Source organism: Macaca nemestrina, chromosome 6 (genome assembly GCF_043159975.1).
Source record: "Macaca nemestrina isolate mMacNem1 chromosome 6, mMacNem.hap1, whole genome shotgun sequence".
NCBI lineage: Eukaryota > Metazoa > Chordata > Mammalia > Primates > Cercopithecidae > Macaca > Macaca nemestrina.
Genome location: NC_092130.1, coordinates 1,431,172 through 1,447,575, shown reverse-complemented (window position 1 = coordinate 1,447,575; position 16,404 = coordinate 1,431,172). Strand labels below are relative to the sequence as shown.

The 16,404-nt window shown below is 49.5% G+C and overlaps 1 protein-coding gene across 7 annotated transcripts in view; it reads right to left on the bottom strand.

Annotated features, from left to right (window-relative positions):
- The window catches only part of LOC105484084 (mitogen-activated protein kinase 9), a 60,225-nt gene extending 47,225 nt beyond the window's left edge, over nucleotides 1-13,000 (bottom strand). For 4 of the 7 annotated variants that reach the window (XM_071097985.1, XM_071097980.1, XM_071097984.1 and 1 more), the window contains exons 1-2: nucleotides 12,773-13,000; nucleotides 1,335-1,503 (exon numbers count right to left, since the gene is read on the bottom strand). In XM_071097985.1, the coding sequence (XP_070954086.1) occupies nucleotides 1,335-1,456 (122 nt within the window). In that variant the 5' untranslated portion in view covers nucleotides 1,457-1,503; nucleotides 12,773-13,000. Of the gene's footprint in view, nucleotides 1-683; nucleotides 925-1,334; nucleotides 1,504-11,756; nucleotides 11,778-12,772 lie in introns of those variants that run through there. The other 3 variants (XM_071097982.1, XM_071097983.1, XM_071097981.1) reach the window with 3 other exon arrangements.
- Nucleotides 13,001-16,404: the final 3,404 nt, after the last annotated feature.

Genomic DNA, 16,404 nt, shown 5'->3' with positions numbered 1-16,404 from the left:
TATTTTTAGTAGAGATAGGGTTTCACCATGTTGGCCAGGATGGTCTCAATCTCTTGACCTTGTAATCTGCCCACCTTGGCACCCCAAAGCACTGGGACTACAGGCATGAGCCACTGCGCCCGGCCAACTTTAAAACTTCTTCTGGCACACTGGATTTAAGTGCCAAAACAGTTTGTGTCACTGGGAAGTTAGGATCACCATTACTTTAGATGCAAGCTGGGCATTCCTTCCAAACAGTCCCTTCTCCCACCTTAGTTTCTCAAAGAAGCTCTGGACTGCAATTTCATCTTAGCTCCCAGGGCTTGCAGCCGCCAGGGCCGAAAAAACAACTGTTTCCCTGATCATAGGTCTCTGCAACAGAGGATCAGTTAAAAATCATTGGTAAAGATTCTCCAAACCCAACATCTCTACAAGTAAATGTAAACTCCCCTACTAGACCATCCAAAAGAGTTTTCTTCTATCTCAAATCCCCTCTGTCTACTAGCTGTAAACATTAGATGTTTAACTTCATCAGTTTCTTTAGGCGCAAAGGTAATCCTATTTTCATTGACCCCCCCCCAAAAAAAAAAGAGAGAAAAAAAAAGGAAAGAAAAAAAAAAGAAAAAGTTCTGCCCAGAAAAACAAGGGGTAAAAAGTGTGGGAAGTGCTGACAACTGCAGTCTAGGAAACGTGAAGAGCTTTACCTTGAGCTGGCCCGTGACGCCGCGGCGGCTGACCGTCTTACCATGCAAGAGACTAATGTTCAGGGTCAGACTAACGATTCTGACGTTCTGGGCTGGACACACAGTTGAAGTGAGACACCAAGGAAGAGACGGCCAGCCCAACCCCTCACACAGCATCCCTTCCTGGTTAATCCATGGAGTGACAATGACACTGACTGGCCTCATCCTGCCAGTGAATGGCAAGGCACTGCAATGATGGCGCCTAGAAATGAATAGGAGTGATTGGGAATAAAAGGGGGAGAGGGGGAGAAGGTGGCCATGATGAAGAAATGAATAAAACTCCAAATTTCTGTTACAACTCACTGCCATACCTATTACTCTGATATTACAATGACAGGAGAAATGAAAAAAAAATGAAAGAAAAAAGAAACAAACAAAAAAGAAAACCTGCTACCTATTTAAATTCCTGCAGCGTTCTAAGAATATGGGTTTGTACCCTACAGCCTGACTACACAGAACTAGAGCGAGCAGTTGATTCAATTTAGCTCAGAAACCTATAACACAGTTTTGTTTTTTTTCTTTATCATGAATGTTTCTAAATTCTGACACTTTAGTTTTACTTTTTATTACAGCAAAAACTCAGTCCACGCTATTAAAACAGACCATACTTACCAAACAATCCCTTGGGCCCCAGAGCCAATTGGTTTCAGCTGCTGGTAACGTTTTAGGACAGTGAAGGTTGAGTCTGCCACTTGCACACTGTAAAACTGACTGTCACATTTACCGTCGCTCATGATGTAGTGTCATGCAATATTCCGAAGGGCTGGCAACTTTCAGATTCCTTCAAAGAAAAACAGAATGAACACGCATTCTTACCGAAAGTATACATACATAGCTCACTTACAGCGTTCGGAACTTATTGGTATATAAGACAATGTGGCTGTAAGTTGATAAAGTCAATTTGACCACGTTCTGAACTTGAGCAAGACGCAAAAACATGCAGACATTTTAGCGGCACCAGGACCATTATGAAAGGAAGGAATGTTGAGGTCCAGCAAGACCACACTTCAGGGGGTTGGACTAGAGAATAAGCACCGTTGGAGAAAGAATCTGTGCATTCCTGCTGGCTATGAAAACACGACATCACTCTCCGCTTCTCATCAGCTTGCCGGCTGCAGAACCATTTACTCCTAGCTGTCTCAGCCAGAGACGGGGCATTGCTTCAAAAGGACCACTTCTAGAATGCCTAGAGGGAAGCAGACAGACCAGTCTTCTGCTCAGCGTATAGATTCTGGTTGAAACGATGAACCAAAAAGCGAGATTCATATGCCAAAGTGACAGGCTGCTAGAGGCCTGGTGGCATCCGTGTGCTGTGTGTGCCCAAGCACGTGCTCCTGCCTCAGGAGGTGGGTCCCAGAGTCGGCATCAGCTGGCACAGCCCTAGAGTCCCACATCACCACCAGGCTTCAGGGTAGGTATCTGTATATGAAGAACTCTGCTGTGACCTGTAGTCCATAACAGCAACACTATGAGGTTGATTCACTATGTCTGAGTGTAGGCCAGCAGGCCCAGAAAGCAGCTTTTCTGTGGCTGAGGCACAGGCTGAGATTCCTGCTCTGCAGGAGGCTGGATGATTTTATACAGAAAATAAGCAAACAGAAATCAGCAAGTGGTTCCGAGGCTCTTGTCTGGTTACGCTTATTTAAAAGTCAGCAAGCTATGAATTTTGGTCTTTTATTTTTTTATTTTATTTTATTTTATTTTTTTTGAGACGGAGTCTCGCTCTGTCACCCAGGCTGGAGTGCAGTGGCCGGATCTCGGCTCACTGCAAGCTCCGCCTCCCGGGTTCACGCCATTCTCCTGCCTCAGCCTCCCGAGTAGCTGGGACTATAGGCGCCCGCCACCTCCCCCGGCTAGTTTTTTTTTTGTATTTTTTAGTAGAGACGGGGTTTCACCAGGTTAGCCAGGATGGTCTCGATCTCCTGACCTCGTGATCTGCCCGTCTCGGCCTCCCAAAGTGCTGGGATTACAGGCGTGAGCCACCGTGCCCGGCCATTTTGGTCTTTTAAAACTAGATAGTCAACAATAAAATCATATAGGTAGACATTCTATACTGTTTAAGACTACAGAATTTAAGTTTTATTCTACAGCTCCGTCAAATCCCTTGCCTTTATGTTCTAGTATCTAATATCTAACGTCAACCCAATGAGATTTTTGTGGTGATGATTTGTATTTCCACACAATGATATCTAGGATTTTCCTTAAACATGGAAATAAATGCATTAATAACAAGTCTAAATAAAGAACTGAGTCAAACTAATTAATTTCTCCAAGTGACTACTGCCCCACAGTCCTCTCCCCATCCTCCGGGTGGTGGCTGCAGTGTGGCTGCCACTCTGACCACTCCTGCCAAGATGTGTCAGCCAGCCAGGGAGTGACTCCAGGGACGCCACAGCGCTTTAGATGCTGGACAAACAGGTGCTCATACAACCCGCACAGCAGGAGTGTCAGTTCCGGGTTACCTGGGAGCAGTCTAGGATTGAGTGAGCTGAAACACCTGCCTAGGGCACACTGCTGTGAGAAGGGGACTCGGGAGCTCCCCACTGTGCCCTAAGCTGTAGGAGGTGCGAGGCAGGTCTGTCTTGCTCATGGCATCTCACACTCCAAGGACAGGAGGACAGGAAGCTGGTCTTTGGGGCAGCATGGGCATTCAATAAACCTTTGTTGATCTGATTCCCCACAACGCTGCTCCATCTTACTGACATCTACAGGGAGATCCTTTTCTAAAGATTAGCTTATTTACAGTTTGCAAGAGGCTGGAACAATTCCACTCAACGTTTAGGGGGTGCCTGTATGCACGAAAGTGGTAAGTATCGCAAGAGATATGCCGTAGTCAGCTAGCAACCAGTCTTGAAGCAGCACGAACTGCACTATTTGGGGGAGAAGTGTGAGCAATGAGTCCATTACCTATATTACACGTGACAATATAGGGCCATATGCAAAATGTAAACAAAATCAAAAGGCAAAAGAGATCCTACCCACTGGCAGGGGTGCAGAACACAAGGATGGCTTCATGGAGGAGGCGGCATCCGCCCTTAGACTCTTTTGCCAGAGATGGACAGTAGAGGCACAGAGCTCAAACTGACTGTGTCCCAACATAGCAACTGCTCAGCTTGGCTAGCAAGGGTACAAGTGCAAAGGATTAGAGACAACTCAGCAAAAAGGCAGGCACCCACTACCACCTGCTTTATCGGGGGTGGCCGTTCCTCTGCTGTGCTGCAAACACACCAGTGACACAGTTACTTCCAAGCGTTTGCTGAGCACCCACTGTGGATGGTGAGGCACTATGCCAGGACACGTGGCCTGCCCTCAGTGAGCACACACTCAGGAAGAGGCCCTGCACACCAAGGGTCCTAAACCCAGTAGGGTGAACAAGATTTAGGGGAATGGGAGGAGAAGCAGCAGAGGTGGAGGCACATTCAGAATGTGACAAGTCACTAGGGACTGGGTAGAGGGCAAGTGAAGCTGGAGAGAGAAAAGGAGGCCAAATCACTATGGGCCCCAGAAGCCACGCAGAGCCATCTGGCCTCAGTCCTGAGGGCTGTGGAAGCTGTCAAAGCATCAGAGGTGCGGCACAGGTGCTGAGGTGCTCAGGGATCCATTCCTCCCTTCCTCGCTTTCATAAGAGAAGCCTCCCCCCTTCCTGCTAGACAAATGGCTGCCCAAATAGAGACGACGCCTGGCAGCTTTCCCAGTAGCCAGGTATGGCCAGATGACCAAGTTCTGACTAATAAGATGTGGGTAGAAGTGATGTATGCAACTTCCAGATCACTTTTATTATTTTTCTTTATAGAAAGCTGCTGGCCCTCCAATCTGTCTTTCTTCCTTGCTGCTGGCTATCAGCTGTCACAGACCCAGAGACGGAAGTCACATGCTGTAGACAGAAAGCTGCCCACCAGCTGGATTCCTCAACAACCTCACGGCACAGAGCCAGCCCCCATTCAGGACCCCTGTCCACACTGGGACTGACAGATCAATCTCAACCCTGCTGACCAACCCTGGAACTCTCCCTGCTACAACTGCTTTCAACCTATACTTGGACTATGACAATATTAGGTTAACTTCTTTAAATTTGGGGAGTATATTCAATCGTATTAGGTTTTAGAATTATAATTCCATCTCAAGATTTAAAATAGTCCGGGCACGGTGGCTCACACCTGTAATCCCAGCACTTTGGGAGGCCAAGGTGCGGGGAATCACTTGAGGTCAGGAGTTTGAGACCAGCCTGGCCAACATGGTGAAACCCCATCTCTACTAAAAATACAAAAATTAGCCGGGTGTGGTAGTGTGTGCCTGTAATCCCAGCTACTTGGGAGGCTGAGGCAAGAAAATCATTTGAACCGGGAGGCGGAGGTTGCAGTGAGCCGAGATCAAGCCACTGCACTCCAGCCTGGGCCACAGCAAGACTCCATCTCAAAAACATACAAACAAAAAGATTTAAAATAATTATAAAATTAAAACAAGGTGCCCTTATTGGGCAGGAGAAAAAAGTCGCCTAAGTGAGAACCTGTTAAAGCCACCTTCTCTGTCAAGCGTGGGCTTTGTGAGAGCAAAAGAACCTCAAGGCCACCTGAGAAAGCATGTAATTTAGCTATTCATGAGTCAACTCTATTGAGATGATATTTCAACAAAAGGCTCAGAGAACAGTTTTACAGATTGGGAAGTGCGAGAATTCTTCATGCAACCACATCAGCAATACAGCCAACCCTGCCTTCGCTGCTCCACTTCCCACCCCAGCAGGTGCCGGCTCCTCCCCCGGCTCCCAGTCTGTGCTGCCACTGTCCGTCCAGCACGGGGCTCCCTCCTTGCCACTTGGGCACTCAGCAGCGCCCGCCAGGCTGCACTGTCACAGCCTTTGTAGGGTCTGCCTCCCTCCCAGGCTATGAGCACCTCCAAACTGGGAGGGAACGCTACAAGGAGGCTTCCAGGAGGAGGCAAGACCTGAGCTCAGGTTTGTTCACAGTATCGACCAACGCATGAGGAAACAGGCACTTTCACACACGTCAGTGAGAGCTGTGAAGTGGCAAAACATTTTTTTGGATAGAATAGAGATAATAGCTAGTAAAAGTTACATGCACATCCTAAACTGGCAAATAAAATTCTCTAAGTGTATCTGACAAATATGCGTACAAGCATCCAAACATATTTGTGCAAGGATGTTTGTAACACTTCTTGTAACAGGCAAAAAACTAGAAGTAATCTAAAATGTACACTGTGCATGGACTGAATAAATTATGGCACTAAAGTACAAGAAGGCCATTCAACAGAATGCAAGGACTTTAGGTACCAATGTGGAAAGATGTCTAAGATACAGAAAGGAAACACAGCAAGTTGAAGAAGAGAACACATGATGCCCAGCTACGTAAACACACACACACGTGCGCATACACATGCACATACACAAGGCTAGCAAGTAGAGAAATAGCGAGAAATGAGAAACCTTCTTCCCATCGTAACTTTCTATTCTGTTTTTCAAATGTACATATTTCACATTTAAAAACTGAGTAAACAAAAAATGTTAAATGAAAAGCTGCAGAATGATCATTTAACACTCGTACAGAAGATGGGCTTGAGGCAGGTAAGGCTAGAGGCATGAGAGTGGGCCTGGCTCTGAGATACACATTTATAAACACCCTTATAACAACTAGTGAGGGGCATATTACTATCCCCCGCTCTGCAAATGAGGAAACTGAGGCTTAGAGGCAATAAGGAAGTTGTCCAAATTCTCAGCATGGCCCAGATTTGAATTTAGGTGTGTTTCACCACAATATTCAAGTTCCTCCCAAAGCACCATTCTGACATCCCTTTAGAAAGTGAAGCTATTTGCACGCAGGCTGGCCAGGACCAGAACACAGTCCTGCACATTTCATCCTGCTGACTTCCCCTACCAAAACACTTTTTCCTCTAACGATGACGATTCAGTGATCCACAGACTCAGGCGAACCTTGAATCACACTAAAGCTTCAGAATACCCAGGACATGCGATATGTAAATCAACTGACTACTGTGATTAAAAGCAGATTCTCACAATCACCCTCAATGCTTGCTGCCGATGTTTTTTTCATTAAATTGTTCTGTTTTCCAGCTGGACACAATGGCTCACACTTGTAATCCCAGCACTGTGGGAGGCCGAAGGTGGGAGGAGGATTGCTTAGGCCCAAGAGTTCCAGACCAGCCTGGGCAACATGGTGAGGCTTCATCTCTATGTTAAATAATAATAATAATAGTAAAAATTTGGCCGGGCGCAGTGGCTCATGCCTGTAATCCCAGCACTTTGGGAGGCCGAAGCGGGCGGATCATGAGGTCAGGAGATCAAGACCATCCTGGCTAACACGATGAAACCCTGTTTCTACTAAAAAATTACAAAAAATTAGCCAGGTGTGGTAGCGGGCACCTGTAGTCCCAGCTACTCAGGAGGCTGAGGCAGGAGAATGGCGTGAACCCGGGAGGCGGAGCTTGCAGTGAGCCAAGATCGCGCCCCTGCACTCCAGCCTGGGTGACAGAGCGACTCCCGTCTCAAAAAAAAAAAAAAAAAGAAAGTAAAAATTTTTAAAGTTATTCTATTTTCCTACTGTAATTCTTTTGAAGAATAGCTTGGTAGAACAACTTAACCTTTCTTTGATAATCGAGAATCTTGCAGCTCTCAGGGCCATCCTCTGTAGTTCTCAAGCCACAGTATATGCCACAATACAGAACAACCAGCATTTGGTTATCGCCTCACCCACTGTTGGATCCACAGGACCCTGCAAGGATCCCGGTCACCAGCCCCACTTCCAGGCACCCAGGCCTGCCTATTTGCCCCTCTCTATCCCCCACTCCCAGAGGCCTGGGTAACAGCTTCTCATGGCTCCTTGGACCAGCGACAGCAGCAGCATTCTCCCAGATGCCATTCCCGTGACCTCCAAACCACTGCACACATGCCACTTTAGACAGAGAAATCACTCCACATGAGAATATGTACACAAATGTTCACAGCAGCTTTATTTTTAATAGCTAAACTAGAAACAACCCGAACGTCCTTCAATGGGTACACAGGTAAACTAACTGCTGTACGCCCGTGCCACGGAACACCACTCAGCAACGGCTGAAACACACCACAACTCAGGTGGATCTCGAGGGCAGTATATTCTATGAAAAAAGCCAACCTCAAAAGTCACACGCTGTCTAACTCCATGAGTATAACACTCCTGAAAAGACAAAAGTCTAGAGATGGAGACTAGATTAGCACTTGCCAGCAGTTATGAATGCTGGGGAAAAGGTGCTGTGGCTGTAAGGGAGTGGCACAGGGAGATATTTGGGATGATGACGTAGTTTTGAATCTTGATTGTGGTGGTGGTTATATGAATTTTCACATGTGATAAAAAATGACAATGAACTCTATACACATTGTTCCAATGCCAAATTTCCTGGTTTGGATATTTTACTATAGTTATGAAGATACATAACCATTGGAGAAAGCTGGATGAAGGGTACTGGGACCTCTCTGTGCCATTTGTGCAACTTCTTGTGAATCTGTAATTATTTCAAATTATGGAGATGGAAAAAGAGAGAGATTTGTTAAAAATACGCAGTGATCATGCCATACCATTTGAACTCCTTCAACAGTGACTGACCGCCTTGAGAATAAGACTCAGTTCCCTAGCACAGCACGGGAGATGGCAGTCCTCTGGCCCAATCCTGAGCAATATCAAACCACCTGGGATCGGCAGACACACCCAGCTACTGCACACCTGCAGGCCTCTGCCTAAGCTGTTCCATCTGCTTGAAATGGCGTCCCTCTCCTTTCTGACCTCCTGGTCAACCTTCATCCTCCTTCAAACACTAGTTCAAGCACCTGCTTCTCTTACATGTTTCCTCCTCCAGCCTTTCCCTTCAAACCGTGCTGGGCATGCCCCCATTGTTGCCACCCTCGCTGTATTCACTTTAGACTGCACTGCGAGTCTACTTATACTTCTACTCTGTAAGGGCAGAAAATGTGTCTGATTTATTTTTCAATCCTCTACTGATTACACAGTGGGTGCCCAGTAAATGTTTGTTAAAGACAAAGCTAAACGGGAGAATACATGTGGTAGGGTAGCTCGGAGCAGTGATTCAGATCAGGACTTTGAGTCAGACTCCCAGTGGGTCTGCTGCTTATCTGGGTGATGTGCAGAAACGATCGGGCTCATCTGTAAAACACACGGGCAGAGAGCCTCAGGTTACCTCTAGATAAGAAGTGCAGAGCCCACTTAGGACAGCATCTTGATGGAGGAATGTACCCTAAATCTGACCAAGCCTTGTCTAGATCCAATCACTAACTGACAGAGATTACAGAGAAACACATTAAATTACACTGCAGAGATGCAATCAATCAAATACCAACTGTGGAAATTCTACAGAACAACTTGATTGCTTCAACAAATAAACTACCAAGAAAACAAAGAAATAGGAGGGGGATCTATGGATGAAGAGAAACTTAAAAGACGTATCAACCAATCAACAATGTATGGACCTTATCGTGCTCTACCTTCAAACTATTAAGGAAACTTAAAATTCATGGGGCAGGTGGAAATTTGAAGATTGACTAGTTATTTGATGATATGAAGGAATTATTACTTTTTCACCTTTAAAAGAGTCAGGACCTTTAGAGACCCACTGCAGCATGCTGTATAACTACTGCATACCTACCGAGCACCCTGAGGTTGTGCCCGTCTGTATAACTACTGCATACCTACCGAGCACCCTGAGGTTGTGCCCGTCTGTATAACTACTGCATACCTACCGAGCACCCTGAGGTTGTGCCCATCTGTTTTACAGATGAGCCCGATCGCTTCTGCACATCACCCAGATAAGCAGCAGACCCACTGGGAGTCTGACTCAAAGTCCTGATCTGAACCACTGCTCCGAGCTACCCTACCACATGTATTCTCCCGTTTAGCTTTGTCTTTAACAAACATTTCCTGGGCACCCACTGTGTAATTAGCATCCTGAAAAATAATGAATGAAATGACATGATATTTAGGAATTCCTTGAAAATAATTATGGGTGGTAAGTGTGTAAGAGGATAACATTAGAGATGAAACAAGATTGGTCAGGAGTTAATAACTGTTAAAGCAGAACGCTATTCTGTTTAGTTTGTATATGTTTGAAAATTCCCATAATAAAAGTTAAAATTTAAAAAATGATGTTGAAACCGGATCATACAATCAAGTACAAAATATCAGGAATTAATTATTCTGAAGGAAAATTATGGAAAAATGGCACCTTCCTAACCAAGTGTCAGGTATAACTACTGTATATATGTAGACCAAAAATAGTTGCCCTATTGGCAAATCAATAGTCTTAAGAAGAAAAAAAATCTGGTCTCTGTTTTATGTCTCACGAAAACTGGTCTAGTCACTATTAACTGGTTTGTCTGGTCCTTTTCTTTATCCAGAAAATTAAAAATATTTTATCTTAGACACATTCAAGAATCCCCTCTAATGTTTATTCAGGGAACCAAATAAACAGATTTTAGTCTGTGAACAAATTAATGTTCTGGCACCCTGAAAATTAAATTACCAGGAAAATCAAAGCTGTCCAGAGAAGTCTATGCAAAAATAGTATTGTTTTTAACTCTGCAGGATCCTTTTGAAGAAAAATTTAAAAGTTAAATCAAGGAAAACATTAAATAGATTGGTGGTCATTCTTCCAGAAGAAGTTAAAAGCCAAAAGAGAATACTCAGAGCTGAGGGACTCAGGAAAGAATCCTTATCTAGGGAGAGATCTGGGTTCGGATTCCACTCACCAGCTGCTTGCTAAGAAGCAGACTACTCAAACTCCTGAGCTTCCGTTTCCACAGGGCTCCAGTTACAATCAAATGAGTATCTGGGCTGGCACCTGGGCAAACAGGGCCTGACTCTCCTGGCCTTAGGCTACCTTTCCTGCTCTCCTCACAGCTCCTCCCTCCCACACAGCCACTCCTGGAGGATGACAATCTGCAACCAAGCTGAATGAATCTGTATTTGGCTTGGCTCACAGCATTTAAAAAAAAAAAAAAAAATTAATTAGCTATTGCCAACATTTAAAAATCGGAACAAATGTGGAGTGCTGCCTTCTGTTTTAGAGACAGGGTCTTGCTCTGTCACCCAGGCTGGAACACAGTGGTGCGATCATAGCTCACTGCAGGCTCGAAATCCTGGGCTCATGGGATCCTTCCACCTCAGACTCCCAAGTAGCTAGGACTACAGGTGGATGCCACCACACCTAGCTAATTTTCAAAATTTTTTTGTAGAGACAGGGATCTCACTGTTGCCCAGGCTGGTCTTGAAGTCCTGGCCTGAAGTGATCCTCCCACATCAGCCTCCCAAAGTGTCTGAGATTACAGGCGTGAGCCATGGCACTAGTCAAATTCCACCTTCTTCTAGAAAACTGCTGGGTAAGGTTCCAGTTCTTCAGAGTCCCCACGACTCTGTGCCCTTACACCTGGCCCTCCAGACTGATTCTCAACTCCACAGTGGGCTATGGTCCTTACCTGGCCCTGCTCCTTCATACCTCTGCCTCTCCCTGCCTAGCAAATTTCTCATCACCCTCAAGGCCCCCCAGCATCACCTGTCACCTCCTCCACATTTCCATGGCATAGCCCCTCCACGACAGCAAGGGTTGCACAGTCCTGGAACTAAGTGTCTGCATGCCTGCCTTCTCTACTGGGCTCCTGGGCTCTCTTCGGAAAGGGACCCTGTTGCTATCTGCCTTGTGTCCCTAGGGCCTAGCAGAAAGCATGACCTAGATAATGCAGAATTCAGTAAATGTCTCCTGCATGTGTGGAAGAAAGCTAGAGCTAAACCATTATAAAAATGTGAGATTTTACATCACAGCTTGTTCCAACGGTTAGCAATTAAAGGGGTCAAGGACACCAAAATGTTTCACAAAATAGAACACGCTTCCATCTGCTTACAAGTTTCACACGTTAATCAGAAGTCACTAAATTAACAGATAAAGCAGAGACAACAGGGAGACTGGGCCATTTCTTTGATCATTCATTCATTCATTGAGCTGATACTACTGAATACTTACTGTGTGCTTTCTAAGTACTGGGGATAAAGCAGTGGACAAATCAGACAGCTACCTGTTTTCACAAAGTTACATCCTAGTCGGGGAGACAGAAAATAAACAGGCAAATAAATAGAAACGTTTCAAACCAGGTAAGAGCTAGGAAGGAAATTTTTAAAATAATGAAATAGCATGACTAAGGGAAGAAAGAGGGTGGTCGAGGAGGGCCTCACCCAAACCGAGACATCTGGCCAGAGGAAGGAGCAGAAAGAGCTACTTGTGCCAAGATCACGGACAACTCCAAAGACGAGGAAACAGCAAATACAAAGGTCCTGGGGCAAATGCGGGCTGGCATGTTCAAGGCAGGCGAGATGAGTGGACTGGGGCAGCAGTCTTCTGGGAGAGGGGTGTGGTGGTAAGGGATGTGGGCTGGGTCCCCTCTGGCACTGCTGGACACTGAGTGTGCAATGACAAGGCAAGGGAGGCGTGCGTGGGGAGGCGGGAGGCTGGGCGGATGAGGAGGGGGTTCCTACACCACTCACACCAGCAAGGGCCAGCACCCTGCCCAATCTTCCACAAATGTTCACCGGCGTCCTGCCCAGGCGTCTGCATACACTCACACAGCCTGACAACAACCCTGTCCAGAAGAGGCATTTCCCCACCTTCCTGAAGGCAAAACCGCGGCAGAGCGAGGGTCAGTGCCTTGGTCAAGGTCGCGGGGACGCGACCCCGGGCCCCTGGGCACCCGGCGCAGCAGTGCAGCTGTTCGCCCCACCTCCGCGAGGGATGGCGCCCGCAGACCCCACGGGCAGGTCGGCCGGGCCAGGCCGGGGAGCAGGCCCGCAGCCCGGAGCCGCTGACAGCCGGGCGGAAGGGGGCGCCTGCGGCATCCCCGAGCACAGGGGCGACGGCTGCGGCTGCCAGGGCCCCGCAGCCCCCGGCCCACCCCGAAACCCCGGCCGCGCGGTTCCCCCGCCGCCCCTCCCCGCGGGCCCGGCCCGAGCAGCCGCCGCCAGGCCTAGCCCGCCCGCCGGGCTCACCTCGCCTCCCCGCCGCCGCGCCACGGGGAGAGGGCGGGCGGGCGGACTGGCGGCGCTGCGTGCTAGTCACTCCTGGCTCCGCGGCCCCGGCTCCGCCACCGGCCCGCCCCGCTCCGCTCCGCCCCGCCGCCGCCGCCGCCGCAGTGGGTGTGAGGGGCGCCGGGGCGCTGCGACCCTTCCGGTCCCGCTCCCTTCTCTGCCGCTGCCGCCGCCGCGGCGCCCGGTCTGACCGACCCTCGGGCCGACCAATCAGCGCGCGGAGAGCGGAGCAGGCGCGGCCAATGGCGTCTGGGGGGCGGGCCGCTGGAGGTGGTGTGGGCGGGGCCGGGGACCGGGTCGGGCGCCCGAGGTCCTGGGCCGGGGTTCCGTGGGTTCGACGCCCCTGGGCCTTTCAGTGGCGTCGGCCGACCGGCCATGGCGCTCGGGTGCGCGCCGCGCACGCGGTGAGCTGGAGACGCAGGCACTGCGCGTCCCACCAGCTGAGCCCGCTGTCCGCGCGAGGGGGCCGCAGCTCGGGGGAGAGGGTGGCCCGGAGGACCGGGAACCGGGCTGGAGGCGCGCGGGGCTCACACCGCGGGGTCCGCGGGGAGCCGGGCCTCGCCTACAGGTGCAGGCTCGTGGCGGCGAGGCGGCCTGGAGCAGCACGGGAGGCCGCCCGTTTCGGGGAGAGGCCGGCCTGGCGTCCGGGAGCCCGGCGTGCTAGGGCCCGGGAGGCGGGGCTGGCCTTGTACTCGGTTGCTCGCTGCGGCGCCGCAGGAACGGGTCTGTGGGGGTGTGGGTGAGGCCAGAAGTCAGGTTGAAGAAGGGGAGGGGGTGCGAAGAGATGGCCGTGTGTAGACAGGTTACCCGATGGGTCGGTGACGCAGGAGGGGAGTGCGCTTGGTGGCGGGGTGACTTAGTTGACAACATTTAAAAATTGGGAGGTGCGGCAGGGCGCGGTGGCTCACGCCTGTAATCCCAGCGCTTTGGGAGGTCGAGGCGGGTGGATCACCTGAGGTCAGGAGTTCGAGACCAGCCTGGCTAACCAGGTGAAATCTGTCCCTATTAAAAATACGAAACAATTAGCTGGGCGTGGTTGCGGGCGCCTGTAATCCTAGCTACTCGGGAGGCTGAGGTAGGAGAATCACTTAAACCCGAGAGGCGGAGGTTGCAGTGAGCCGAGATTGCGCCATTGCACTCCAACCTGGGCGACAGAGTGAGACTCTGTCTCAGAAAAAAAAAAAGGGAGGTGCTCAGTCAAGTCTCTGAGAGGGGTGGGGGGCGGGGCGAGGAGTCCCCTGCTCAGGGCCCCCTAGGGACTGGGACCCGTTGACTCTTGAGTTGCTTTTGAGGCTGGATCAGGTACCAGCAGCCTGGGGGTCGTACAGGATGGGAGAGGCCGGGACTTGGGATGTTGCCAGATCTACGTTGAAAAGTGAAGCAGGAAGCGCGGCACGAGGCTATGCACATGGGGAAAACCGCGGAGAGCCGGGCTTTGGGGACTGGAAGAGTGGGAACAGTGGTTGACAAATGGTGAGTGGGGGGTAGAACAGCAGTAACACAATACCAGTATCCACGGAGTGGCCAGGGCCAGAGTTGGGAGAAGGAACAGGACTCTGCAGATGGGGAGGGCAAGGGGCTGGGTGGTGTGAAGGGTGGTTGCAGACTTTGGGGAGGGCAGCTAGCCTGTGACCCAGGTTCCAAGGGCGCTGAGGGCTGGGCCAGGCCGCTTGGAGGCACCAGAGCCTCAGAGGAGGGGTGGGGTAGAGGAACGGATGCAGCATGGTGTCCTCCTTGGCCACCAGAGGGAGTTTGCTAAATCTCAGCATGGCTCATCGCGGCTTGAAATTCTACCTCGCAGTGTGGCCTGCATTGAGGAGGGCCCACACCTGTCCTTACCTCAGACTCACCTGCCACCTGCCTCAGGTGCATGAGAGAAAACAGGAAACCAGAAATTGCCAGGATCAAGGATCATGGGAAAAGAGTAAAAGCCTAGCTGTCAGAGCTGAGGTTCCACCAAGGAGCACTGATGGGTGCTTCTCCTCATTAGGAAGGCTACGCGGTGACTCACACTTGTAATCCCAGCACTTTGGGACGCCAAGGGGGGTAGACTACCTGAAGTCAAGAGTTCGAGACCAGCCTGGCCAACATGGTGAAACGTCATCTCTACTAGAAATACAAAAATTAGCTGGGCGTGATGGTGGGTGCCTGTAATTCCAGCTATTCAGGAGGCCGAGGCAGGAGAATAACTTGAACCCAGGAGGCAGAGGTTGCAGTGAGCCGAGATTGCTCCACGGCACTCCAGCCTGGGCAACAGAGCAAAAACTCTGTCTCAAAAACAAAACAAACAAACTAAAAAAAAAAAAACAGGGGGACACCAATTTCAAGCACTGCAGGCCTAACTTCATAGCACTAACATCATGTCAAGTGAGTAACTAAAAATCAGTGTACATGTGTACACACCTATACATATCTCACACTAAGTTTTCTGTAAGGGTTCTTTTTATTCCAGAGACACTGCTTTTTTTCTGGTTTATGAAATACAGTGAACATTTATGGACACAAAGCTGAGGTGACAGGGTGGGGATGGGGGCCTTGGAACAGCACCAAGAATGCTGGTTGAACCCTCCAAGTGAAAAGATCCTGCCACAACATATGTGAACCAGGTAGGACACGTGAGCATGTCTCACCTGATCTGGTCTGTGGTGGGGAGAAGCAATTGAGGGAGGCCTCCTGGGCCGGAGGAAGCTGTTGCTAAGGCTGCCCAGCAGGATATGTTGGGCCTGCGACTTAGGCAGAAAGGGCACTCAGGCCCAAATGTTCAGACGTGAGGACCTGCTTCCTGTGTTCAGGGAGCCACAAGTCACCTGGTCTTAGGGAAAGGTGAGGGGACTGGAGAGTTCTGAGGACCTTGAGGTAGATTGGCACTGCCAGGCATGTGGGCTGGTTTTATCTCACTGATAGGCCTTGTTTAGCCCAGAGAGGTTTGCTTTTTTTAATTGATTAGTTAAGAAACATTTAAAAATTAGGAGGTGCTATTTTGAATATTTATCCTCTATGAAACTCATGTTCATACTTAATCTCCAGTGTGGCAGCACTGAGAGGTGGGGCCTCTGAGGGTGGTTGGGATTAATCTGATGGATTCATGGATTAAAGGGTTATCACCGAGTGGGACTGGTGGCTCCTTTAGAAGAGGAAGGAAGAGCGGAGCTGGCATGTGAGCATGCTCAGCCCCCTGGCCATGTGACACCTGGACCATCCTCAGGACTCTGTAGAGTCCCCACCAGCAAGAAGGTCGTCATCAGATGCAGCCACTCAACCTTGGACCTCTCAGCCCCCAGGGCTATAACAAATACATTCTTTTTAAAAGTCAATTACCCAGTTTCAGGTATTCTGTTGTAAGCAACAGAAGCAGACTAAGACAAGAGCACGGCAGGGTGGAGGAGCTAGGGGTGCCTGGGGCATCGGGGACTTGTCTGGAGACCAGCTGTATGTGCAGCCACAGTGCCTACAGGTTTCTGTGGTCCTGATATCCCCCACCCTTGATTGGCCTGGATTCCAATCCGACTCATTTGTCAGCTGTGCTCCTCTGGGCAAGGGATTCACTTCTGCCTGCCTTGGTTCTGTAGGAAGTGGTGTGGAGAAGGAGGGAA